At 48.8% G+C, this 27,843-nt stretch overlaps 1 protein-coding gene across 1 annotated transcript; it reads right to left on the reverse strand.

Annotated features, from left to right (window-relative positions):
- Nucleotides 1-437: 437 nt before the first annotated feature.
- On the reverse strand, nt 438-27,548 carry B4GALT1 (beta-1,4-galactosyltransferase 1). The gene is made up of 6 exons (XM_084225300.1): nt 27,263-27,548; nt 14,693-14,928; nt 7,452-7,639; nt 5,885-6,007; nt 4,341-4,445; nt 438-3,752 (listed from the first exon to the last, which is right to left on the reverse strand). The coding sequence occupies exons 1-6, from the start codon at nt 27,531-27,533 to the stop codon at nt 3,617-3,619; spliced, it is 1,059 nt and encodes a 352-aa protein (XP_084081426.1). The 5' UTR covers nt 27,534-27,548; the 3' UTR covers nt 438-3,616.
- Nucleotides 27,549-27,843: the final 295 nt, after the last annotated feature.

Below are 27,843 nucleotides of genomic sequence, written 5' to 3' on the forward strand. Positions count from 1 at the left end.
AATGTTTACTTCAGTTTCCCAGGAATTACTCCTCCATTTCCACACTCTAGCCAAACCCACAAGCACTCAGGGAGCAAGCAGTGGCCTGTTCACCCAAGCAGTCACAGCCTGAGTGAGGGTTTGCATCCTCTGCCTGGTTTCAGCATGGATTGCATGCTGTCCCCCTACCCAGACTTAGGAACAGTTTTCTGGTGTCATCTGGGGACTCTTAGGTCTGTGACTCTAACAGGCAGAAATTTTGCAGCACACAGAAATGAATTCAGGGAGTAGCCAGAGGGAGGAAAAGCTGGAGAAAGTTAATGCAAGGAGATAAGGGCACAGCCTAGTCCACCCCATGAGCCAGAAAACCACCAAGACAGAGGGGTAATCCAGAGCAATGCCGCCAAACCTTGTAACTGAAAATATTTTTATTTGACATCAATAGTAAAGAAGGCACATTGGATTACACATCCCTTGATATATAAATGATAAGAATGGAAAAGCAAAACCATCTACAGGAAACCCAAAGGCAGTCCAGTATACAAGTAGCGTCCTGGGGGAAAGCAGCATATCAGGACCCTCCCTCACGCTAACAAGCAGTCAGTAATCCCAAAAAATCCAAGCATTAGAGCTTCCTTTGAAGCTGTTTTTCTGGGTTTCAACCTTTAGTTACAGTCAGTATCACTTCGAATGTTTTCACCAGTAGGGGAGAGGAAAAAACACCACCCACCACAGGACACAGTCAGAATCAGCTTCGGTGCAACATGAGTGTTTGTAGATGTGGCCCCTGAAAATCCCCAGGAGAGACATTTCATGGCCAGGTCGAGTCAAGAGCATTTAATGAGTTTGACTGATACACAGTTTACACAGAGACAATGAGATCTAGAAATCACAGGTCAGCACCAAAGGGCAACATGAGCTACAAAAAGTGGCTTCAGTTCTTTACATGGCTTGTGGTTTTAGCAGTGAAAGAGAAACTACACAGCAGCTTCTTGCACTGCTAGAATCTCTCTGCTGAAAAGGGTTTTCAGGTTTCCTGATTTTCCAGTTTCCATTTCTTCTCTCTTTCAAGGCACACGTTGTAGAAACCTTTGATCCCAACAGCCAGAAACAAGGGCTCATCCCACCTCCATGACATTGAATAATTTCAGCACACAGCCAAACAATGCGTTGTTGCACTAACTTTTTTCTAACCATCAAAGAATCTCACTGCAAGGAATGCTGCCAGCATCTCCCCCACCCACCTGATAGCAGATAGACATTACAGCTGCAGTCCCAACTCTTCAACTTACAAAAGGCTCAGCATAAAATTGAGGCGCTCTCTGCAAAGACATGGCATTTTCAAGTGCAGCCTTGACACATTTTTGGTTATCTGCAGCTACCTGTGGCAGTGGAGCCCTCCTTTTTAAGGCAACTTTGACAAAAAATTTAAGAACAATCCTCTCCTGTGTCTCCATTACTGCTACAGACTACACCCATGCCAGTGTTTTACAGGAAGACTTTTCACCTGATTTCTGTAAAACATGTCTTGTACTCCCTTGCATCTTTAAGATCTGGAGCCTGATTTGCCATAAGGACTACTGTATTGTTTAGGGGTTTTTTTAATATTCAAGAAGCAGAAGGAATAAGCTCTTAACCACAAGCCTCCTTCCTTGCACTTTGGTCCTGCTCCATGCTAGGCCATCTTTCCACAGCTCCCACCATGACTGGAGCAGCAAGTCTAACCAGACAGAGTGTTGAACCAAAGGAGGTGAAGGCTTCTCCAACGTGAGACTGAAAAGGCATCTAGTAATTAAAGTCCCTATGCATCCTGCGAGCCACTGCTGGCCTAAGAAGAAATGCACTGTTCCCTGGTCCCTGCAGGATCCCACCCCTGCAGTGCAAGGGTTCAGCAAAACCTTCAGGTCTCAAAAAATGTAACAAAAAACGAAACTAAACCAAACAAAGGGAAAAAAAAAGCTGGGAAAAAAAAAAAAGGCAGTGCTGAAGTTGATCCCCAATACAACAAGAAGTGTCCCTGATTCTAACAGCCTTCAGCACAGGCCAAGGAAGTGCAAATTGCTGTGGTCAGAGCTGGTGGCAAAGTACCCACCAGAAGGAATTCAGTTCTGAGCTCTGGCGAAGAGCTTTAAATCACTTAAACCAGCTCCCTGGGTGTCAGCACTTGAGGCTCTCACACCCGGTCAGGGGGAGGAAAAGCAGGGTCTGTACAGGTGGTGCCCTGGTGCACTGACAGAAAATAGTACTGCGGAATGTGCCTGCCCCGCAAGCCTGAGACAATCAGAAGGGAGGTTCCAGATAGAGGACACACATTGCAAACAGGCTGTAGGCAAAGAAAAATCATTTGGATGTCAGCCCTGCTGTGAAAATCTCAGCACCGCAGGAGATTTAATAGACAAATACACAGAGCAAACAAAATACATGGCTTATATATAATGACGCACATAAAAAGCCTACTAGTCTAAAGATAAAGGAGGCTTTGAATCACATCCTATTACGCTGCACCCTACTTTAATCTGGTATTAAATATACTGCTTATGATACACAAATTACTTTTAAAAGTTATTAAAATGTTACAACAACAACAAAAGTAATAGAAGATTTCAAGTTTTATGCCCAACCTTGCAAGAGAAAATTTTGGTTTTAGGAAGCTTCAGACAATGCTTAAATAGCGTGGTAGCTTCCTACCACTGCTAACAAGTGTTAGCAAATGTTAAGGCCATAATTTATTTGTGCAATTAAATTAATCTTTATTTCATGGGGAAAAAAAAAAACCCAAAAGACAAATCAACACCACAAACCCCTCTCTGAACTCCTCCACCCCCCAAAAAAAATCCCAGGTCGTGTTGTGCTGAAGCAAATAATCTCTATCATATCCAGAAGTAAGGTTATCTGAAGCCAGCGGTTTTTAGAGAGGTCATTTCTATGGCTTCCCACCCTATGCAGGGAGCTTACACACAAATTCTGGCAAACTGTCTCAACTCACTCAAAGCCTCCTTGGAGACTAAAAGAAATAATGACATTCATTGAATCCAGACTTGATTGTTCAACACCTGCTCTGCACTTAGAGGAGATGTTTGTTTTGGTCACTCTGAGAAAAAACTTGTATTTTGCAGTCTCCATTAAAAAAAAAAATCTAATGCAAAGCGTAAACTTGGACAATTTTAGCAGCATTTTACAGTCCTTCATAAAGTAAAACCAGAAATGAATTAAAAGAATGCCTGCACACACCTCATTCAAAATATCAAATACCATGGGAAGTAACTGTTGATATAGCACAGTCATAATCAGAAAAATTTGAGTCCAGCAATTATTTCAACATGGGGAGTACTGCAGCAAATAGATCAGATTCAACATTTTCTGGCAAAGTAACTATTTACAACTCGTATGTACAGCTTCTGGACTTAGAAAACAACTGAGAGCTAGAAAGTTGTGTGAAGTCAAGTTTGCATTTTTTAAAAAAAATTTTAAAAAGCACTTGTCCAACTGATTTGGAGACACTTTGGCATGCCAAAAGAGGCTTTTTTTTTTTTTTTTTTTTGGTTCACTGCAACTTTTATAAAACCAGCACATATAATGCATCAGTGAGGCCAGATATCCTGGGCAATATAGGCAAGTCTCTGTTGTCTCTCTGATGTTAGCTATTAGGAGAGCCAATATCCACTGTGATCTTTGTATACAGAGGGTACTTGTCAGTTCTTAAAACCTTGTAGGATAGTGTATTTAAGCCATCAGAATTCATTGTCTCCCGTGTGTGAGCAATTCGATCAAACCTGCAGGAGGGGAAGGAAAAAAAGTGGGGGAGAGGGTGGAGACAACAAGGAAAGAAAGGAAAAATGTTTAAACAATCTGATCTTTGCATGCCTTTCAGGCAGCATCGCAGGTGTTTCAAGAAAAACCTGAGTATCAGTCCCATAAACTCCCAGATTTGGCCAGCCTGAGCAATGGGCCAATGCATCCTTTTGGAGTCAAATTTTAGCTAGGAAGCAGCAGCCAAGCTTTTAAATCACACAGGTCCTTTCCCAGCTCTGCAGAGCAGGAAAGAGCTTTATAGAGCAGAGGTTTATACCCCAACGACAAGCTGGAAACAATTGCTCAGAATCTAATTTTCTGCATTTAAGAAATAAAAAAACGAGGAGAGGCCTTCATGCAATGTTGGGGGAAATGTCTATAAACAGACAATAAACTGGCAAAGGGAAGGTGGCAGCTTACAGAGCAGGGGCAGAGAGCTCAGGCAGGGAGGACACGGCTGCAGCCTTTCCACACTGCACCTTCGTGCCCAGCAAAGAGAAAGCCAAGCAGTCAGAGCAGCCAGGGCAGGAGGCACCCCTGAACCTGCTGTGGGGAAGGGTGAGACACACCTCTCGGGGTTGGGTTCGTTCTTCCTGTCCCGGGAATGCCGGATCATTCTGCACTTCCCAATGACCGCATCCGGACGGGATATCCCCATGCCTTTAAACACCAGCCTGCAGAAAGCGAGGACATTAAACACCCAAAGGATGTGGGATGCTTTGCCGCACCTTCCACAAACAACCACTGGTTTTACCTACTCTTTTTTTTTTGAGGGGGGGTGTTACTAATGCACTTCCAAGCTTGCTGACACGAGGAAGGAAAGACAGTCCTTTTCCACACAGACACTCCCTATTGTGCGGAGCAGAGACCTCCCCCTGCCAAGGCCAAGATAACTCACCACACCCTCACTTATACCTCCCGCTCCTCCAAACAACACCCAACACCCACATTAACCCTGGTCAGGCTGTAGACTCGCATTTGAGTGGGAGTCATCTAGTTTTTAACCCATCTGGATGGGAGCCAGAGGAGCACTTATTTCTTGTGATGTGAAAGCTGCAGTGTTGGGGAGAACCGAAGTGAGTGGTGGTGAAACAGCGTAAAGGAGACACATGGTCAGAGTCACAGTGGCCCCAGCTGGGACCTACTGGGTGAGGGGCAGCCCATCTTTGTCTGCATGCTCTCTACAAAGCACCTGCAGCGATTTTTCATGGATATCAGTGATGAAAAATACTTGATTTCTTGTTTGCCTCTCCCTTTTCACTTCTTTCTAGCATCTTCTGTTCCTCAAAACCCGAGTGCCCCAAAAAGAAAGGACTGCCACCTTGCTCTGAATGCCCTACTGGAAAGCTGTCCCTTTCTTTTTTTTTTAACAGAAGTGCAAAACCTCAGGAAGGTATATTTTTTATTTTAACACCTTTCCTGAAGCCTAGAAGAGCTCAGAAACCCCAGAGAAAAGATCACAGAGTGGTTTTGATACTGAGACACATGAAGAAGGCCTCCAAATACAAGCCCCTCATGATGATTTCTCTCAGTGAATGCTGTGGATATGTGAAGCTGTAAGGTAGCACATTCATCCTTGCCCTGGTCTTCCCAGCCTGCCCTGTGAGAACACCTTTGTCCCCTCCTGCACTTCTGAGCCTTGCTCAGCTCCCTTCCAGTCAAGCTCACACGGCTCACAGCATTACACAGACAGCCTGGCAAACAGAACTCTCCTGGGAACAAAGGGATCTGCTACAAGGCAAGGTGGGGGTGAAGGTCTCATCCACCTTCAGCTGCATGTCCTGAATTCCCTTCTCTGAGCCAGTGCTGGGAGACCCAGAAGTACACGGCTTCAGCCAGTGCAGGGGTGTGGATGCTGGTCTACAGGGAGCATGAACAAGGGCAGGGGGAGGAGAGAGGAGTGTGACTTTTCCAACTAGAGCCCCTCCCCACTGCACCTCGGGAGCTGAGACATGGGGTGCCAGCAGCCAGCAGGAACCTGCTCTCACTGAGCCAGTAGGTTGCCCACACATCACCTTCACCTTGACCCCCCACACCCAGGTGAGACCAGCAGGTCTGTGTTCATTCCCATCCTGGGTGCACCCCAGGGTGCCAAGGAGGAAAAATTATTTACCTGTTATAAATGTCATCATCTTCACCACCCCAGCCCCAGTAATTGTTTGGGAACCCATTGATCTTTGTGAACTGCTCTTTGCTCAGGGCAGACACGCCTCCAAAGTACTGATTGTAAGGCAACCTGGAAGCAGAGAAAAGAGCACATTAGGGGAGAAGAGGTGTTAGCCAAGGGGCAGCCTGCCTGCCTGCCTGAGAAGGGCTTGCTGCTGCCCTTCACCCAGCCCACACACAGCCGACTCCCACTGCAAGGCACCTCCCTGCCACAGGAAGCAGCCGTGTGTTTTGGTACTCTGGACTCAGCTGAAGGAGAGGGAACTGGTGGGCTCAGTCCCAAATATATCTGAGAAGTATTTTGCAGCTGGAAGTAGCTGCAGCCTTTTGCTAAGCAGTACACTGTCCTCAAAGGACAGGCCAAAATGCATTATCACCTCACCGAAGGTGACATGAATGCCACAGGAGTGGCAAGAGCTCAGACAGACATTGGATATGCCAGAGAGCCTTCTCCTCCTGCAGTTCTACCGCTCACCTCCACACTCCTCAGCGCCCAAAAAGGAAGCTTGCAGCCCAAAACAGAGCTGGCAGTGTGACCTTGCATACAGAAAGCCAACCAGCTCCCACCTGAAATGGGACAATTCACCAGGAGATTGGGGACAGATGAAATTCAGACCCAGAGCATAAAGAGAGGGTCCACACAGGGATCACCAGGACATAGTACAGACTTCTCTTTTCTTTAACAAGCAGAGAAATCCCCAGGGCCATGAATTTCTGTTTTATGTTTCACCTCCATGCAAGAAAGAACTGCAGCTGCTGCAGTGCCAGTGGCAGTCCTGCTTGGAGCAGGGCTTGGCTCTGGAGTGGAGACACGTAGAGAGCCTGCCATCACCACCACTGCTGTAGCTTCAGCACTACTGGCCACAGGGTCATGACCAGTCTTCACTTTATAGATGAGTTTTAAACTCCTCCTTGGGGATTTGGGACAGGGGGAAAAAAACCCAAAACAACCAAAACTGAAAGGAAAAGCAAGACACGTTTTTGTTCAGAACAGCTTGCTAATCCTAAATGTATGCTGCAAGAAGTTTCGCTCTGTGCTGCTCTCATGTACCAGGGCAGTTCTTTCAGTGGCATAAAACCAAACAACCAAAAAATTTCTGTCTTGCTCTTAAAATAGTGTCTGATGCAGTCTTTTTAAAGCTGCACATAATTCTCACTGTGTGAGAGTGTCTCACTTTTCAGACTGGGTGGAAACACTAGCTGTCTTCCAGCTTCCAGACTGAAACACAAGAAGGGATATGTGGGCATCTGCTCAACGAAGGCTGCTTAGCTCTTCCTCACCCTTCGTTTCACCTTCCAAAGCTCTGAATTTTAATAAACTGCTCAGCTGCATTTCTCCGCCTTCCTCCCCTGCAGCCACCCGCTCCCTGCAGGGCTGTGCACGTTAAGACAGGCTTTTGGGAGAGATGCTTTCCCATGCTTTCAGTGGTGGGCGGGGATGTGTAACACTGCGCCTGCTCTGCTAGGCTGGCAGTGCTATTAGGAAACAGATGCCAGTCCAAAAGGCGTCTCACCGAAATCCAAATTTATCCATGGATACAGAGAGGTGCCGTGGCTGGCTGTAACATTTGTAGGTGTTCCTGTCATCCATTGGGATGAGGTCTACATCACTAAACACAAAGCAGTCATAGTCATACTCCTTCAAGGCCTCTGCAAATCCAATATTCAGCAGTTTAGCACGGTTAAATTCTTCTTCTCCATCCTAATTAAAAAAAAAATAAAACAGTTAAGTGACTTAAATTTGACAGTTGACATCAGCAGTTTTTTACCTGTTGCCAGATGCTGGTGTTGCTGCAGAGGGCCGACATGCCCTGATGACAGACTGAGCTTGAGCCCAAGCACTGCCCTTGCAGCACCCATGGCACGTTTGCAGCAGACCTCCAGTGACCCCACATGCTGCCTGTGGGACAATGACACTTGGGACAGCTGCAAACCGTGGGGGCAGGAAAAACAGCTCTGAGGAAAGGCTGGAGCCAGCTCAGCTCCCATCTCTTGGAGGGAGCCCCCAGGAGGGCAGGTTGGATAGGATGGTAAGCAGTCCCTATGTCCCACTCTATGCACAGGCATTTAAGGATTGAATTTTCCTATACAGGGCAATCAGGTGGGGCTTCCTGGAGCAGCAGAGAAAAGCAAAAAGAGGTGAGCTCCTCTGGAAGAAGGGACTCTTGCTACAGAGAGAGACGTGGGCAGTGCTTTAACTCACAGCCATGACAAGGACCACGGACCAAAATCCTGCTGTGGCCAGAATGTCAGCACCCTCCTCCTAAGCTCTGCCACAACATGGCTGTGAGACTGTGGCGCAGCCACTGCTGAGCAACACGCCAGACCTGATCTGCAAAGCATGAGATGGCACCAGGAGCCAAGGTCTGATGCTTTGCTGCTCACCTCTGACCCTCTGCCAAGCCCTGCCAAGCCACGAAGGCAGAGGAGCAGGGCAGCAGGTTTGGCAGATGGCTGTGACACACAGCCTTGGTTACAGCAGAGCAGGCCAGCACGAGCTGCTTCCTGGAAGGGCTACAGCTCCAGAGGCGGATGCTGCCACTGCTGCGGTGCACATCCCCTTCTTTGGTGCTCTTCCACCGTTGTTCATCTGTCCTAGGGGCCTTGACAGATGGGGGAAAATGCAATCAGGAAGGCTCTCACCATGATGGGAAAGACTTGAAAAGAGCTGACACTACAGCCGGGCATATTTATCCCAGGGCAAGCACAGCTAATGAAGGGACTGGCAAAAAGCAGGGCAGGAAACTCTCTACTTTCCTCCCCAAGTAATGAAGCACCTGAGGAGAACCTGTTCAGCCTTTTTCAGGAAAAACATTTCAAAAGCACACGTGGATTTGAGCACAAGTACAGGCTCGCAAATTGCTGAGTACTTTAGCTTTTTAGCTAAAAGATTGTACCAAAACCCCAAGAATACTGGTGGTTTGAGAGTAAGGATTTCCAGTCAAAGACCCTACTCTGCAGCAGCAGCTTCAAACCCAAACCCAAACAAGGGAAAAGAGCAGGTAGATAGAAACTCATGTTCAAAGAGACTGAAGGGTTTTGCCAGCCTGGAAACCAAGACTGCCAAATCCATTCCACTTTTAGTCCTCCACACTCTCTGAGCAGTGTTAAAGGACACTGTGCAAGCTGTCCTCCCACCCTGCACTACCCACACCCAACATGGGATGCAAATCAAGGATGGATAAAATACTGTGCCCAAGGAGCAGCAGCTTGAAACACCATACTCTTTGTAGTGACCGTATCTGGTTAATAAGCAGTCATTTTGGTAACTATTTAATCCAGACAAATTAACAAATCTGCTGCTGAAGAGCCAATGCAGGTTCTTGAAACAGCCCCAAGTATATGAAGGTTTTAAAATGCAAGTGTCAAACCAGTTCTCAAAAGCATTCCTCACCTGCCTTGGGCATAAATGACTTCACAGGGAGGAGTAAGCTTTCATGGAAGAGGATCTGAGCGAATTCTCAGCATGCTCACCCAAAACAAAAGGGTTCACACAACAATAAGGTGGTGGGTGGATGATGATCTTCATGCATAAAGCAAGAGCAGTGAAAATTCAAGTACAGAAAATTAAGGCAAGTGGAACAAAGAGGCTGGGGAGCAGAAGAAGCTGAGGTCACGAGGCTGGAGGGTTTTCTTTCCCCAGAAAGGCTGCTGCCCAGCCCCAGCTGCCCAGCACTCCTCGGGTCCCACGACACCAAACCCAGACTTGGCTCCAAGGTTCTGGGGGGGACTTGTCCTAGTGTTGGTGCAAAGTGCAATGTGCTCACACCTCAAAGCAACTGCTGGGGCCAGTCTAGGAGAGAGGCCTCATTTCATACCCTTTGGCTGCTCTTTTCCTAATGAAATTCAAGGCAAAGGGCACCAATTTTGTTACCATCAGAGGCTTAGCTGTAATTAAACAGCGCCTTCGGGTAGCCTCTAACTCTTCTGGATGACACATGGGGATAACAGTGCTACAAGAGCTGTGTTTTTAAACCTCTCCCCAAAAAATCTCAAAGCACAGAGGGTTTTGCACCAAGAGCATGCAGAACCCTTCCTGTCACCTCACCTAGGGGACCCTGGCAGAGCTCACACGGGAGCCCTGTGCATGGAGAGGAACAGGACACAGGGCAAACACTTCATGTGGGCATTGCCACTCTCCTCCCAAATGGCCACACAGCTTCACACTCTGGCATCCAAAAGACTAGGAAGAAGGGAATCACAGCCTATAAAAGAAAACAAAGAACCCTCTCCAAGCCATTTTTTACTAACTTTACAATGAGCATGTAGCTCAGGCAGCAAACTTTGCAAGGCTGTTACCAGGTGTGACTGCTTTGACAGCAGGAGGTTGGTTTTCTGTCCCAGAAGGTATGTGGGGATTTAATACAATATATTGGAACAAAAAACAGACTGACAAGAGGTTTTGCTTTTTGCAGAAGCTCTGTTTCTTTACCTAAGGCAATGGGGAAGCACTGTCGTGCTTGTAGTATCTGAGATTCAATTATCTCTCAAAACTCACATGCATGCTGCAATCTTTGATTGATCCTTTGACATTTTGGAAAAACAAGAAAACAACAAACCAGAGCTGTGAAAACTTTCTTCCAGGTCAGCACAGAGCACAGTACCTGCCGGTGACCCTTGAGAAAGCAGGTAAAGCACAGCTGAAAAAACCTCCATCCCTCACCTCTGCCTAGGAGCTTGTCATCCCATGAATGCTGCCATTTGTCACAAAGAAATGGATTTGTTTGGACTTGCTTGGACAGAGGAGCATTATCCTGAAGAGCAAGGCAGCACACAGAGGACTGCTAGTTAGACAATGCAGTCAAGCTCTAGGCATAGCCTCCATGCTCTCCTGGGCTTTCACACAGAAAACGTAATCCAAGCACATTTTTGCTATTTTCTTTTTCCTGACAATTTTGTCCCAATGTTCTCTTGTCCTGAAACTTAACCCACATCTGAGTTGAGTGCTGGTGCCCAGCACCTGCTTCTGGCTCCTGAATTAACTCTCTCTGTCACTCCCAGAGAAATTGCTGCCTCAGTCCTGCAAGGTCTAGCACTGACTCCTGCTTGCCCCTGGACGTGAATGATCAGCCTGAGCAGAACAACATCCAGGCTTTTTTACTTCCCACCCCTCACCTCAGCTGAATCTGGCTTGTTCAGCCAGACCTGCCAAAGGAGGCAGGGTTTATTTTTTTTCAGTGCTAGACAGAAAAAAATTGAGGCTTTTGGAATTGTTACCCAAACTAAAGGAGTTGCAAACCAGCAAGAAGCCACATGTCCTGACTTTGTTCTGCCTCCCACATCTATGCAGGAGGCAGCTTTGTGATTCCTCCTGCAGACAGCACAGACGAAATGTGGCTGCATCTCTCTCACCTGAATCCTATGCTCATCAGATATCATGGAGGTAATGGTGAGGATGTATGTTGTGTGTTTCTGGCCAACAAGGAGAGCCATCACCTCCAGCGGGAGCTTGCTAGCTGTCAGGGAAACACTGAGATAGCCTGAACCACATATGCAATATCCATGGGGAAGTCCTTCCTCCAATGGACTTCACCAGGGAGAAACAAATTTCCAGAGCCATAGAGAGATATCAGGAGATACTTTGATGTTTCTCTGTCACAGGGTGTTTTGAGGCCTTAGCACAACTACACTGGGAAGTGGGAGAGAGCAGCCACAGTTGAAACCTGCCTCCCCTACCACTGCAAGGGTGAGCAGAAGCTGAGCATAATTCCCTCCATACCTGATACCCCCCGCAAAGTAGCAAAGTAACACGATAAGAGTGATGCCCCAACCACCTCACACACACACACCCCTCTCTGGAAAACTGCTACCAAGACACTGTAAATAGCACCAGGGGCCAGCGGAAAATGGTTGAACAACTGCCCAGTTTCTAGGGAATTGGCTAAGCTTTCCCTTTCCCAAACTTTAGTCTGGCTGCATGTGCATTTGCATGGGCTGAAATGCAGTGAGAAGATTAATTTCCAGACCTGAGCATCCCCGTGGCAATGGCTGCAGGTGCAGGAGGACACACGGATAACGGTGGGAGTGAGCCAGGCTGAGGGAGATGCTGCAAATTTGTCACTTGTGGGGCATCGATGGGCCCTGGGCAGAGCGTGCCCAGCCCTGTGTCCTCATCTCAGATTTACCTGAAAAACCCCCCAATGCACAGGGTTCGGGTTTTTGTAGGGGTGGAGTGTGCAAGCTGAAACATAATACATTATTTTCCACTGGCTCCCGTTACATACTGGACATTTTACAAACATCATCCCCCTGACTTCAGCCAAGTGCTACTCAGAGGCATTCAGGCACACAAGAACAGCACGGTGGAGACACAATGGACTCGTGACAGAAACACATTGCGCTGAAAGGAAGAAGTTTGACATTACCAGTGCAGCAGTAGCAGGGCTCAGCGCTCCTCTTTCTTTCTATGAGATGCGGAGCACAGAAGAGCATGTAGGCAGCGCGTAAGAACCAGATCACACAGTAATTCTCCTTGCTTCAGTGATTGCTTTGATATAGACAGGATTAACAAGTAAAGGTAATATTTCCCCACTAGAAGGAAAAAAAAAAAAAAAAAAAAAAAAAAAAAAGGAGGGCAGATGCAAAGGGAAGGACAGACAAGAAAAAGAGAAAAGCAATTGTCAAGACAGCAGAGAAATAAGACTGTTTTCCTACTGTACTTCTGGAAGAACTAATACATTTTCTGTATCTCTCTCTCTTCAGTGTTCCCTCTCACCCTTGGGAGATGCATCCAGCAGTTTTACTACCACTGACCACTCCACTTCTAGACATGGCTTATTAGAGACATGCAGAAGGAGAACGTTTATTTTACAAATCAAGTAGTCTCACTTGCTAACCTACATCTACTGCATATCTACCCTGTGTACTGCATTTCACTATCACTAAAACTACACCCAAGGGATGCACCTGAGAAAAAGCCCTTGCTTCAGAAACTTCTGTGAGAGTTAACTGTAAAGGACACAGCCCTAGTGCTGGAGAACAGGACCACAGAAGAGGAGTGCCAGCAACGCAGGGCAATGCAAGCCAGCATGCACCATCACAGCAGCAGCAGGGACTCCAACCAGCCTTCAGACACTGCCTGCCTTTAGGGGCACCAGGACTGCCCTCCTCACCCTGGAACAGCCCCGATGGGGAAGCACCACCCTGGCTGCACTGCCAGCTCCTCACAGAGAGCGGTTGCTCTCCCACAGGCGATGCCCCCAACCGACTGCGGGCAGGCAGGCAGCTCTCACAGCTGGCGGGGGACTTCCCTGCCTGGGAAAGCAGCAGCCTCCACCGCTGGACCACTGCTGGAAGCCACGGCACCCTCCTGCTTCCGAGCCATGCTCAGAGCAGGGAGGCACCACCTGCGCCCCTGACCTGCAGGGTCTGCAGCTCAGCCAGCCCGGGGGCACCGGCAGCTCACGCGGGCAATCGCTGCACGAGCGAGGAAACGCAGCCCGAAGCACGGAGGGCTGGCTGTGGCTGGCCCTGGGCTGCTGCACCGTAGTGGCACCAGCTCTCCTTGCTTCACACAGGATGGGTTTCCTTACAGGGCTCAATTCTGGGGCACAGCATGCCAGTCTGCATGCTGCAGAAATGCCTTGTGTCCTCAGGCCACAACGCAGTCAGGTGCAAACACCGAACCATCTTGGCTGCTGCGCTGGGGAAGGACTGCTAATTCCCCAGAAATCTCTTTTGTCCTGATCTCTGGCACCCTGGAAATGAGCAAAGCAAGAGAAATTGTAGTAATGGAGTATCAGTTTCTCTCTCGGGATAAGTCTCCCCGTACTTTCAAGTCTGTGATGAAATCCATTGCTTGGGTGACCATTTTAAATATTCATGGTGTTTGATATGCCCAAACACACCAGCTAATCCAAGCAGAAGTTTAAGGAGTTAACACTTAAAGAAACGTGTTAACTCATCTCAGTTCTTACTGAGCTGAGAAAACAGGATTAAAATACATATCCAAAAGAGAAACTGCAGTGGAATTCTCCAGAAGGTGGTCTCTGCTGAGTCTCTCAGAATTGCATCTGCCCTTTCACCCTGCAGCTTGTACAAATGCCTGCACATTTTAAGCCTTTCCAAGGGCGAACAACACTCACTTATTAAACACCATTATGCTATAACTTAAGACAGCTTGTCTTGAGTGCATTTTTATACCTTTCTTTCTTTAAAAGGCAAATTGAAGACCACCAGATAGCAAAAAAAAAAAAAAAAAAAAAAAAGCCCCAATACCAAAAACTCCAATAACTTTGCCATGATTGTATTTCCCTGAAGACAACCACTTACCCACCCCACTGCCACAGCTTTGTTTTCTCCATCCTGACTTTGTGCACGAACATGAACACAAGGTGCTCAATTAAGTGAAAGCCTATACATTTATGGCACATCTACTACCAAACTAGGCATTAATACCAACTTGTCACCTTAAAAATCTCTGCATGCCATTCCTGCAGCACTTGGGAAAAAAAAGGACATTTGGAAAGACATAATTAATTGGCTCGTGCTATTAGGAATTCTTTCCTCCTCACCAAGTGGTTTCTTCAAGCAGAAACTCTTAAGAGTGAATTGCACCTGAGCAGAAGCCGTGATCTCCGGTTTTCCACCAAAGGCATTGAAGCAAATTTTTTCTTCCTTTTCTTTTTCTTTTTTTGAGCAACTTATTCCTGCCTGCCAGCCTACTGCTTTTCAAAGTAAAGCAACCATTCCTCTATTTTAAGGGGCACAGGCAGTGTTGTGACAGCTGTGTAAAAGATTGTCTCTAGCATCTTACCTGGTTGATAACATAAACTCCATAATCTAGTTGCTGCCTTTGGAGGATCGGGTGCAGGTAATAGAGCCAGTACTTCAGGTGCTCCTCTCGGTTCCTGAACGGTATGATTATTGCTACTTTCTGAAGCGCTACACAGTCCTTCGGAGCAAAACGACCTCCTGCTCTGACCTGTGGGTTTAGTCTTGCCACTTCTTCCAGGTTTACAGGCCGGGAGAACTCCACATGTAGTGCACCAACTGGAAGAGAGTCATAACACAGGGCAAATTAACACACACAATCTATTTCTCTCAGCATACGTCCTTTGCACACGTTAGGGTTTTGGTTGGGTTTGGTTTCTCAGAAACAGAGCTTTTGGTCCAAACACAATCCCATCAGTGCTTGGAAGTATTGAAGCTTGAACCATCCATATCCAAAGCAACCTCACACTGCCAAGTCAGAGCAAACCCACAAGCAATGTGTCCTCTTGGTATCAGAACCCAAAGGAGTCACTGACACTGAGACCCACAAATCCTACAGTCTGTGTGCCCAACCAAGAGCTGTGTTCCCTGGCACATGCACCACAAAACCAGCCTGAAGTACTGCCCTCTGGGCTCTCACCTACCTCAGGCAGCCCAAGAGTCAAGTACTTCAAAAATAGTTCGGCTCTCCTACTGAGAAAATCACCTATGGATAGTCACATGCAAAGTGAATAAAATCCCCCTCCTGTTTGGTTTTTTTTTTCTTAGAGATATTTTCAGTGTTGTGAAGACATGCCACTTATATATTAGAAGTTCTGTAATAGAAATGATTAAAAAAACCCCATATCCAGATTTGCATACAGGTTGACAATTCCTGTAGATGGTTTCAAAAGTGGCAGGTTTTGAAACTGTTGAAACAATGTGTCAAAGCCAGGTTAGAAATGAGAAGTCCAGGTGGCACCAGAGAAACCTTTTCAGAACAGCCTGGCTGGCCCTTCTATTTGCTTCCAGCTGCTCCAGCACCAATGGAACAACTCGCCAAGCAAGCCCAAGAAAGGGCCTCTCCTGCTGCCACGTCCTGCTTCCAGCACCAGCCAGCCAACAAACTGCACTTGGCACAAACTCTGCGGTGGCAGGGGGGTTGCTGAGGTCCCCCTGCATAAGGCATAAAGCATCAACCATAAGTACCAGTCTGAGGATCACCCCTTAAGGATTTGGCTGCTGTACCCTCCTATTCACACACCCCCCTCCATCTGGGTGTGTTTGAGTGTTCTATCTCACCTCACATTTGTTGCAGAGACCCCCAGGTCCCCAAGGCGGGGTACCCTGCCCTGGGGGAGCCCCTGTGCACAAGTGATTTATGGAGCACAAAAAGGTCATCACAACCAACCTTGTGCATTCCAAAACGTGTGACTACTAAAAAAAGCAGAAATAATTCTCCAGACTCATCTCTCAACCAAACTACAGCTGCTTCTTCTGAATGACCACCGCTCACTCCCTGGTCATTTAGAAGAAGCAACTGTGGTTTGGTTGTGCTGCTTCACTAACCTGTGCTCACTCACGCTGGAGAGGACAAGGAGGAGGCTGGCCAAGCTGGCAGAGGTGCTCAGTGTACCCCCAGAGGCAGCAGGGAAGCTTTGCTGCACAGCACCTACATCGTGGTGGGTGCAAAGGGATCTCCTGATCTCTGCATTTTGCACTGGTTAAACGGGCAAGTTTCCCTCTCACGCAAGGAGAAGGCAGTGATTTCTCAGACTCCAGGGGCACTGGGATCAGTCTGCCCAAGCTCCCAGCACTCCAGCAATTCCCAGCTGCACCGCTGACAGCTGTGCCTGGTTCTGCACCCTCTCTGCCCCATGGTACAAGCTGGGCCCCGTGGATGCTGCCCTGCAGCTGCAGGGCCAGGGCCAAAGCCTCTCTGCTCTGAAATCTAAATGTGGCTTGCGGGAGAGTGAGCTTGACGGAAGGTGCTCTGCAGCAGGAGGAAGAGGCAAAAATTGGAGGAACTGGGGCAGGAAGGAACACGCAGTGGAATAACTGGGACTGGGGCTCAGTGGTGACAGGATCAGGGGCCAGGCACAGCCTATGGGACAGGCATCATATCAATGAGGCCAGAGGTGGCAGGAGGGGGGGACTGCACATTTCTTGTCTCCGCTGAATTTGGGGGCTGCTTCCACACCACGGTGGAGAGCATTTTTGTCACCTCCATTAGGAGACTAGCACTCAGAGCTAGGATGCCAGTGCTAATGCTACACTTTAGTGATTTTAAAACAGCAGAGGGCATTGCACTGGGCATGGTTCACCTAACTGGTCACGGCCAGCAAATGGGATTATGTTGGGCATCTGTGCCCAGGGACTTTATTTTCCCATCCTTCTTGCACCTGGTTGCCAGCAGCAGGACCTGCTGGGATGCTGCAGGAAGAAGAGAGGCAGAAGCAACACATGCCCTCAGAGGGCCCTGCCAGCCTAGTCCATTGCCAGGCACTGGGTGTGGCTGCTGTCCCTTCAACAAGCCTGTTCCAGTTGGGACAAGCCGGGCTCTGTGTTCCCAGTTACTGGACTCTTCTCCCAGTTGCTGCTCCCAAGAAGCGACTGTGAGCCCCATCAGACTGGAGAATGCTTTCTGGTTTAACAAACAAAGGTTCTTTTAATGTCTCAAACCCACTCAGAGTAAGGCAGGAGGAAATGAAAGTCTGCCATTTAGGTGAACTTACAGAGGAAATCTCCCACTGGTGACTTGTGAGCTCCAGCTGAGCAAGGACAGCCACAAGCATTCGGAACTGCAAACAGCATTTTGCTGGCTGGCATCCAGCAGCCCCCCAAGGCGAAACATAGACCACTCATCCTGCCAGCACTCACTCTTGCTTGCCTTACGGAGACTGGAACATTGGCAAGGAAAAGATGGGAGCAGACAGCATATTCATTGTAAAAAACAGCTGCAGAAGGCAGACATTTAACAGTTTCATAGTCTTGAAGGGCATTGGTGAGAAACGTTCTCTACTGCCCCAGCCTCCAGCTTAATGAATCAGCCTTAAGGGCAGCACACCTTCTCATAAATCCTGTCCTGAGGGATGCAGCCAACACCCAGGTCAGTGAAAAGTCCCCAGGCACCAGTGCCACCCATGTGTGGCAAGGCAGGCACCTCTGAGACAGGCTGGACACAAATCACTCAGTTAATACATTCACCAAATACAAAACCAGAAAAAAAGCTGAATAGGCTGTGTTGAAATACTGAATGACTAAAACAAACTCGACTTGGTAAAGCCATGTGGCTGACACAAAGCAGCAGCAACATACCACCCACTGCAAATTGACACTTTCATTTCACTTCCCAAGCAGGACAAGGCTAAAGCCAAATCCACAAACACACAGGCTTTCCAACTGGTTAAGAGAGTCACAGTTCCAGCTACTAATTTAAATCATTTTCACTGAAATTTGACTACCTGGGATAGCAAGCATCCCTAGGGCTGTTGTTTCCCAAGGATGTTGATTCAGGATGTAATCTGCAATGCCAAGAAAATGTGCAAAGTCTGCTGCAAGTGCTGTCCCACCTGTCATAACTGTGTCCCTATCTGTGTTTACTAGGTAATATTTCCAGCTCGATTCGCTCCATCTGAATCTTTTCTGACCCTGTTCAAGCTGCCTGACATAGGAGTCACTGTAGATAGAGTCCCTCCTAAAAACAGACAGGCATGACAGCCCTGTGTGGACTCGCAACTCTGGTCACCCATGTAGCCTGGCATCTGTAGGCAAATGCCTGCTGGGTTCAGCATCACAAAGCTCCAACAGAGCAGCTTCACGAGCCTCCACCGTGTATTTTTAGCAAAAGAAAATCTCAAAAACATAAATAAGCAACTGCAGGAAGCTTGCAAAAGAGCACAAAAGCACAGCATCACATCAAAGCATTTCAGAGTTTGTAAAAGGAGGCTTTAGCTGGCAGTGGCAGGGTAAGAGAAAGATACACCAAAAAAAAGCCAACCCACTCCTGCCCCTCACCTCTGACCCTCAGAAGCATTTCTGCTCACAGGGAAGGTGCACAGGAAAAGCCAGGGGCCATCACAAACCAGAAGTAGCTTCTCACACAAAGCAAAAAGTGAGGCTTGCAAAGAGCAGAGGCAGCTCAGTGCTGGAGCCCCAAGAGCCTGTCCCACAGTGCCAGCGATTTTCCCATCCCGACTTCCCAATGGCCATGCCCACCACAACACCTAAGCCTCCTGCCGTCTGAGGCTGCCAGCACACAGCCTTCGTGGTGCTTATCCTGCTGAGCCAAAATGAGAGGACCCTCACACAAGCAGCCCAGAATCCACTCAGCCTGATGTTATAGTAAATCTAGAGACTGCTCTAGCCTGCCTAGACCAAAGGGTGTGATCTAGCGAGGCTCCAAGGAACACTTTCCCAATACTCGAAGTGTTGGGAAAACTCAGGAAGCAATGCCTCGCAGGGCCAGAAGTGTACTCGTGCATCCCTACAGGGGCTGCAAACGGGACGGCACCACACTCCATCCAAGAAGGTGGGAACAGGTGATACAAAACAGGGCTGCTGCCACAAAGGGCAGCCTGGGGGACTCAGGCAGGATAGACTGGGGGAACCCTATTCTTCAGGAAGGCAGTGAGGCCCTGGGAGAAGGAAATAGGGAGAAGGGAAACTAGTCTCTTGGACAGGCTTGAAGAGTGATCCTGCCATCTGAATCACCCTCCCCAGAGCTTCACAGGGAAATCAAGCAAAATCCACCTGCATGCTTTAAGCCAGGCATCAATCTGACATTTAGTTTAGTGAAAATGAAAGCAAAAACAGAGAGCAGCAGTTGGAAAAAGGCTCACCCCGAACAGAGCCAAAAAGAACATTTCCATCACCCTGGCTGAGGGCTGGGCATTGCTATCCATCCACTGAGCCATGTGCACACCCGCACTGCCACACTCAGACAAGCTTCATGCCTAAGAAAAGCTGGAAAAGAAAAGCAGAGCTCGCAAGAGAGGAAAAAAAACAAACAACCCTCTCTTTGCAGGGGCCCGACAGAAAAGGGAAGGAAGGGCCCATCAGCCACACCAAGCCTGCTTTGGCTGGGAAAAACAATATCAGCTCCACCCCAGACAATGTGAGAGCACGTTCCTCCACCCCAGGCTGTGAAGCAGAGCTGGACCCCAGCCCCACATGGCAGCTCCAGGGCGGGCAGGCAGCTGCATCCCACAGTTCGGCAAAGCAGTAATTTCCTCTTAAGGCAGTTAGAATAATTTCGCATCAGCTAAACTTCAGAGCTGTGCCAGCAGCTTTTCAGATGGCCCCGGACAGACTCAAGTCATGGCTCAGGCCCATGGTGGGGGAACGGGGCAGCCCCCATGTCCCTTGCCCACCTGGGTCTCCCAAGCAGCCATGTCCTGGCATGCAACTCACTGGTCTAAATGGCCAACTGGCTGGCAGCCCCTGCCTCTTGCTGCCTGCAGCCATTGCTCCCCTAGGAAAGTTTAAAGAAAAAACCCCTTGGGTCTTTCTAGAAATATCTTAGTCACAAAAAAAACCCCAAAAACCTGCCCTCCCAAACACTGGGATACATTTCATTTGGCTGATCTACACTTGTGAAGTTGCATACCCCCACAGATGTTAGCTATGCCAAGGCAAGGAAGCATGGGCTCATCTCCTGTCCTGGGCAGGCTTGCACATGGTCTGGCATCTGCAACCGTGGACCCCAAAGGAAAACAGGCTGCAAAAAATGAGGATGCATCACATGTGTTGGCAACATTGGGTCTGCCTGATGAACTCAGCAACTACAGCCAGAGGAAAAAATTTCTTAACCCAATCCCCAGCACTGACAGTAGCATGTAGCATCTTTAGAACAAAATAAAAAAAAAAAGGGAGACGGTCTTGTTGATGGAGGGTACTTCTGGGAGAGAAGCAAAATCCTCCTTGGTGGCTCAAATCCAGTGCACACTCACTGAGGCAGCTTTGAACTGTCTCCCTTTGAGCCAGGCAATCTGCATGTTATTAGCTCTTCCCACCCGCCACAAAAGTAAATTCCAGGCTCTCTTAACAGCAAACTACAAACAAACAAACAAACATGGAACACAAAAAGGCTGAGCAGCCATCAGCCACAAACCCCCCACTATGCAGCAGGATAGGATGTGTGGACAGGAGCCCTCCCAGGACGAGTGGCATCTCTGCCAGTGGCAGCCCCAAATCACCAGGCAATCTCCGCAGCCCCTCTCCCGTGCCCCATCCCATCCTGCCCGTGGCATGTGCACCTGGATTCCAGCACTGCCCCGGGGCTGGGGTGCGCTCCCCAGATAGGTGGGGGAGCGCCAGGTGCCAGTGGGGTGGAGGTGTGTCTGTCTGGCTGAAACTCTGCCAGGGCTTGTGCACCCCAAAAGCATGGACTGCTGCTGGCATCAGGGAGTGCAGGGGGTGAGGACAGCAGGAGGACATTGCATGCCTGGAGACACAGCTGCTGCCTTGTGCGCTGCCCTGGAGCACAAAGGTCTGGGGAAAGCAGCCCATAAAGGCCTTTACAGAGCCATTTCCAGATTCAGCAGGACAGGTTTGCAGGTAACTTGTCTCTTTGTCCTCAAAGCAAATCCAGCGACACCCCAGTTGGGGGAGGTGACAAAAGCAAATCTCTCTCAGACAAACATAAAAGCAAAAGCTTGGGGACTGCCCCGAGCTCCCTGCAGTTCAGCAGCAGCTGGAAGCCTGCTGGAAAGGCTGTTTGCCATGCCCCTGGTCATGGCCACTCAGTGAAATTAGCACCTGGACTGTAAATGCAATCCACACCTGGTTCACCAGGCACCTGTCCTTGCAGGCAGGGGCTGCACAAAAGGAAACACTGATGCAGTGGGGACAGGCTGAGCAACAAGACCTTCTCCAGCCGTGGCTGGTTGGAGAGTAGTGTCCACTGGTGAGGAAAGGAGGCAAGCCGTGGAGCCCTGCACCTCCTGCTTGTATGTGAGGCCATCAGACCTAGAGCACCTCCCTACTGAGGACTGTGCACCTCCAGCAACCTGGAGTGAGGATGGCCCTCAAGACAGGGATAATGTTCCCTATTTGCTGAATGAAGTCAGACTAAGATGCTCCACACCAGAGGAGGAAAGTGAAAGAGCTTAACTGAATTCCACGTCCAAGTTTAGTTTTGGAAGCTGCAAGTTATCTGTCTCTTTCCAAACACAAACTTGGCCCAATCTCCAAATAAACTAGCTATTGCTTCAGATCAATGCTGGCAGAGGAACAAGCATGTTATAAAACACTACATGCATGAGACAGAAAACTTTCCTTTTCTCCCCTGTCTGCTGTGCTTTGTCCCTGAAACAGCTGCTCTCTGGCACAGCACAGGACCTTTCCAAGTTACTTTGTGAGCCTAATTAAAACTCCTTGACCTCCGCTTTGACCAGATAAGATGATGCTAATGATATTTTCCTCACAGAAGCTGCTCCCTGCCTGCCAAAGAAGCCTGTGCTTCAGAGATATGATGTGCTACCAGTCACACAGATAGATAGCTGTGGAGTTGTCGGTGGTGTTGCCAGGATCACACATCTCCTCCCTGCCAAACATCTTAAGTATATTCTTTGGAGAAGTTTAACAGTTTCTCAAACCCTCTTTTGAAGCCAAGAAAGCTTAAATTTGAGCAAACTGATTCACATGTTATCTCCCCCTTCTCCCTGCTCTCTCCATGCTCTTCTCTGAGTTTCTGTTTTACTTTTTTAAAAGAAGGCAGCAGAGGGACACAACACAACCCTACCTTGTGTCTGTGAGCAAAGCAATGCCTCCAGCACCCAGGCAGGCGGGCAGGAAGGAGCAGAGACTGGCTATATAAAAAAGGTTAAAAAAAGGCATGTCCAGATGAGAGAGGAAAGGGAGATGCTACATGTAAAGCAAATATTATCTCCATTGCCTGGTATTGCAAGTGACCCCACATATTCAGAGGCCTCCAGTTCCTGAGGCAGAAACTCCCCACAGCAAGATGAGAACCTATGAGTGCAGGTGGGCAATGTGACAGGATGACCAGACCCCAGGCACATCAAACCTACCAAATCCCTTCACCACTGTCAGTACTAGAAGTCTTCCTAAAAGACTTCTAGTGCTGACAGTGGTGGGTTTGGCATCTCTTAGGTTTTCACCCTCTTGCCCCTATTTTGGATTCTGCCAGCAGTAAAACATCTTCTACCTTTGCCCACAAAACATCCACATATACAGGGCCTCAAACTATATTATTTATGAGTTCCATCTCAGGCAGCACATAACCTCTAAACACTTCTGCTTATGGTAATACAGACCATAAGCATCACTGACCTCAAAGCATCATAAAACCCTTATCACTTATCTTCAGCACCAACAGTTTAGAGCACCTGCTTGTACTGACACAGTGGCATCAGAAGCAGTGCACTGAGCAAACAACCTCTGTAACAGGTCCTCTCCTCCCTGAGTGACAGCTGTCCAAAGGGGTTTTTTTTTCTTTCAATCTTTGTTTTTTTAAAACATGCCTCACTAACATGGAAGTGGGAAGCACCACTTTATTTCCAGAACTCTTGGACATCTTGGAGAAACAGTTCTCTTCCTTGTAAGCCCAAGACCCCCAAGCACAAGGACTTAGGAGTGCTGGCTGACAAGAAGCTGGACATGACCCAGCCGTGGGCACTGCCAGCCCAGAGAGCCAAACGTGTCCTGGGCTGCATCCAAAGCAGCGTGGGCAGCAGGGCAGGGAGGGGATTCTGCCCCACTGCTCTGCTCTGGTGAGAGCCCACCTGGAACCCTGCATCCAGCTCTGGGGTCCCAGCACAGGAAGGACATGGAACTACTGGAGTGAGTCCAGCTGATTAGAAGGGTGGAGCACTTTCCCTATGAAGACAGGCTGAGAGAGTTGGGACTGTTCAGCTTGGAGAGGACAAGGCTCTAGGGAGAAAACAAAGCTGGAGAAGGACTTTTGACAAGATAGTGACAGGACAAGGGGCAATGGCTTTTAAGTGCAGCAGGTTTAGATTAGATGTTAGGAAAAATTATTTACTGTGAGAGTGGTGAGGTACTGGAACAGGTTGCCAAGGGAAGTTTTGGATGCCCATTTCTGGAAGTGTTTGTGGAAGGCCAAGTTGGATGGGTCTCTGAATGACCTGGTCTAGGTAAAGGTGCGCATGCCCACATCAGGGAGTCAGGATAAACGATCTTTAAGGTCCCTTCCAATCCAACCCATCCAATCCAATCCAACCCAATCCAATCCAGTCCAATCCAGTCCAGTCCAATCCAATCCAATCCAATCCAATCCATTCAATGGTATCCCAGGAAAAGCTGTTTTGAAACCTTAGTGAAAATGAGTACATCTCTAGTGGTTTGTCCTTTGGACAATTCACTGGTTCACACATTAACCTACACTTTTGTTTTGTGAATATCTGTTTATTACTAGTGTACAGAGTTATCAATTTTTAAATTTTATATCTGGGCATGGAAAGCTATTAAGACAGACACATGACTGCAATATTTACCACACTTGGGTGAACTTTCCCAGAAGATGCTCATGGCAAAAATGGCAAGAGTGCATCTTTTATGTTTGCCATCCCAGCCACACCTGGTGTCTAAATGGGGGTCAGAATTGGCTAAGGAGACAGCTGTACTCTAAAATAACCTCCATAAATACATGCACTCACCTGGCCAGGAATTGAAAATTACATCCCTGAAATATAGGTAAGCCTGCCTATGAAATTCTGCTTTGCAGACTTCTACTGCATTAAAATGAGCTCTTTTGGAAAGGGATCTGTCAGCCAAAGAATTTGACCCCTTGTGCATACCCTCCTTAAACCATCAGGCATGCAACTACCCCAACACCAAAATACAAAAAACTCACGGAAATAGTAGAAGAAACACATTTGACTGATTTGAAAGTGCTTCAGCCAACAATACTTCTAGACAGCAAATTTTTAGTAAAAAAAAAACCAACCAAAACAAATACCACAATACGGTTCTGCATCTCTAAAGAATGTAACAATTTGGGGAATGGACACCTGCAGGAAATACCTGGATTTACTTGCTTTTGGCCTTCTCAGAGAAACCAGAATTTCTTGGAATTCTTGAGATTTTACTGCAGCAAGCAGGTTCCGCTTCCTGAAACCCCACTTAAGATACTCATTAGCATGCAGCTCTAAACTGAAGCGTAACTCCAAAATGCTTATATTACCTTGTATTAGAGAATTGCATAGCCTATAAGGACTTTCAGCTCAAAGCCGAATTAAAGAATTACCCCAGTCCTGATTTATTCTTTTAAATTATAAATAATAGCAAGTGAACCATAAAAGCACATTTAAAATTTGGCAGCTTCTTGTAAGAGATTAAACCTCATTCAGCTAATGTATTTGTTGCAGAGCCAGACAGCAGGGATTGTAAACTACTCTCTAAAGACTGCTAGGAAAAAAACTGTGGGCCTCTGAAATGAGTACCTGGCTATTTTACCATTCAAAAAGCCTGAGCAGTTCAGTCACACATATCCTGTGTGAGTCATCACATGCTTCCCAACAACGATGGGGGAGGGGCAGGCAGGAAATTAAAAAACCCAGAATCATGTATGTTATAAAAAATGTTGGTTTGTTGAGGAAATGAAGTTTTTGGAGGTACCTGTTTCCATCAGAGCACTTACCCATGCTTTTAGGAATACAGGAATCACAGGATGGTTCCTGCTTTTTATGTTCATATTGATAAGTGAGTTTTGAGCTCAAGAAGGAGTATTTCTGAGTTCTGGGCGGAAAAATTACATGTCAGAAGTGCCCACAAAGTGCACACCCTCTATTCCTCATGGTGGCATTAGAGACCTATAAGATGCTGATCAGGGCGGACTCAGCTGTGACCAAGGTGAGAGGCACAATACAATTGTTTAACAAATGCTGTTTGCTACCAAAATCTGAAAAGAACAGAGAGAGAGAAAAAAAAGAACTAACAGTTTCTCACCTACATGCTGGCTATAAATCTTGATGCCGTCCGTGATGGTGCCAGGCTGCATGTGAGACTGCATCACCCCACAAATACTGAAGGTAACATGGCTAGAAAACATTTGTCTACTCTACCGTAAAGAGCTACTTCTTCCGTGGTCCAGTAGCTCTCTTGACCATCTGTAACCACTGCCAGTAGCTTCATCTGACCTTTGGCAGATTCAGAATGGCACAGAAGATGTAACAAAGATGATTTAAAACATCTTAAATGATCCTTCAGCAACTAAATCCAATAACACTTTGAATCTTGGGGTCGCTAAGAGCATTTCTCTAAACTCCAGGCATTTCCAAAGCACATGACTCACTCCTGACAGGATCAGACTAAGTGGAGACCATTCAAAGCAAAGCCATATTCATAAAGGGTTCCCACATCCACTCTCTGAGGACAGGCTTGCACAGCCACTTTCAATATAAGTGATGTAGGGGAAAAAAGCGAAAGATACGAATCAAAAACAACAACACAAAACAGGACAGTTTCTTTTAGTGACCTCAAAACCACCTTCCTAAAATAACAAAGCAGTCATTTGTAATTCAGATGCATTGATCCATAAAGAGCTGACCAGCAAGCACCGAGAGAAACTATGAATTTTTTTTGTCTGTTCCATAAACGGAAAACCGCAGGTAGCTTCTCTGAAGTCTCTTCCCCTGATGTGATCTCTGGTAACAGAGGTACCTATGCTGAAACGGCACACTTGGTGGATTAGGGAGATTACCCCCAGGCTCAAGGGCCCAAGGTGTGGCCAGGCTACTGTCATCTTGGGATGCCAGCAGGCCATGGTAACAGCCCTACCTTCAGCACAGGAGAGTCTGTTCCAGGAGCAGCAGTTCCATGCAACAAGTTGGGTGGGAGAGCCTTTTAAACGTACGAAAAAATCTGAAATTCCCTTTGCCCCCAACTCTTGTGACAAAGCCAGCAGATCAAAACACCTCCGGGTCATCACATAGTAAAAATGAGACCACCAGCAGGCTGTAAACCTGCCAAGATCCTGCCAGCATGCCAGCACCCAAGCCGTCGTGGAAAAGGCCTATGGGGAGCACAGCTCCAGCGCAGATAAAACGCACGCCAGGCTGCCACGTATCACGGTACTGCATCACAGGACCAAATATGTCCAGTGGAAAGCGCCGCTGGGATGCATAACAACTGTACTCATGACCCTGCCTCACAGCTCATTTTAAACCCGTGTCGCTCATTCAGCAGGTCCGCGGACAGAGAAAGGCTTCGAAAAGCCTGCACAGCGCAAAAAGCCCTCCTGAGCTTAGCATTGCGCAAGAGCAGCACTTTGGGTAGAGTTCCGAGAGGAAATTACCCAACCCCGACGACAACCAGAAACAAACCTAGCTGGGCGGGGTGGGAGCGCTCCCCGAGAGCGAAGGGGCTCCGCTCGCCGCAGCCGTGCCCGCGGCAGCATCAGCGCCGCGCTCCCCTGCGCACCGGCTCCCCGGGGATTCTCCCACAATCCCCCTCCGCCGGCGGCACACTCGAGAGCGGCCGCGCCGCTGTCACACCGCACCCGCTCCGCGGGGAGAGGCGCCCACGGGCGCACCGGACCCGGCGGCGGCCGCCCGCGCCGCTTCCCCCGCGGCCCGGGCGGCGTCGGGCACCCCCCGGGCGGCGGGGCCCCGGCCCGTCCCCCCAGAAACCCTGCCGGGACGGCACTCACCGAGCAGCGGGGAGGGCTCGGGGCAGGGGCCCGGCGGCAGCTCGGCGGGCGGGGGCCGGGCCCGGGCGGCGGGCGGCGACGGGCGGGAGAGCGGCAGCGAGAGGTTGGCGGGCGGCGGGCGGCGCGGCGGCGGCTCGGGGCTGCCCGGCGGCCCCAGGGCGCTGCCCGCCAGGTAGTAGAGCAGCGTGGCCGAGAGGTGGAGGGCACAGAAGGCGACGAGGAGGCGGCAGGCCCGCTGCAGCGAGGTGCCGGGCAGCGACGGCTCCTTCATGCCGCTGCGCTGGCGGGGAGCGCCGCCCGCCCCGCGCCGCTCCGCCGACGGGGGACGGGGATGGGGCGGGGGCGGCGGCGGCTCCGCCCGCCGGGGGCGGCCCCGAGCCTCGCGTCCCGCCCGCCTCCGCCGGGAGCGCCGGCGAGACCCCCAGCGCTACCCCGCTTCGGCATCCTCCTCCCGTCCCCGGCCTCCCTCCCGGGTCCACCGAGCGGCCGCTCCGGCCGGCCCTGGTGAGCGCACCCCGCCTTGGCTAGCTCTCCGACACGGTGCCCGGTGGCAGCGTGCTGGAACGGTCGCTGTATCCGCC

The sequence above is a fragment of the Fringilla coelebs genome (assembly GCF_963513975.1).
Source record: "Fringilla coelebs genome assembly, chromosome: Z".
NCBI lineage: Eukaryota > Metazoa > Chordata > Aves > Passeriformes > Fringillidae > Fringilla > Fringilla coelebs.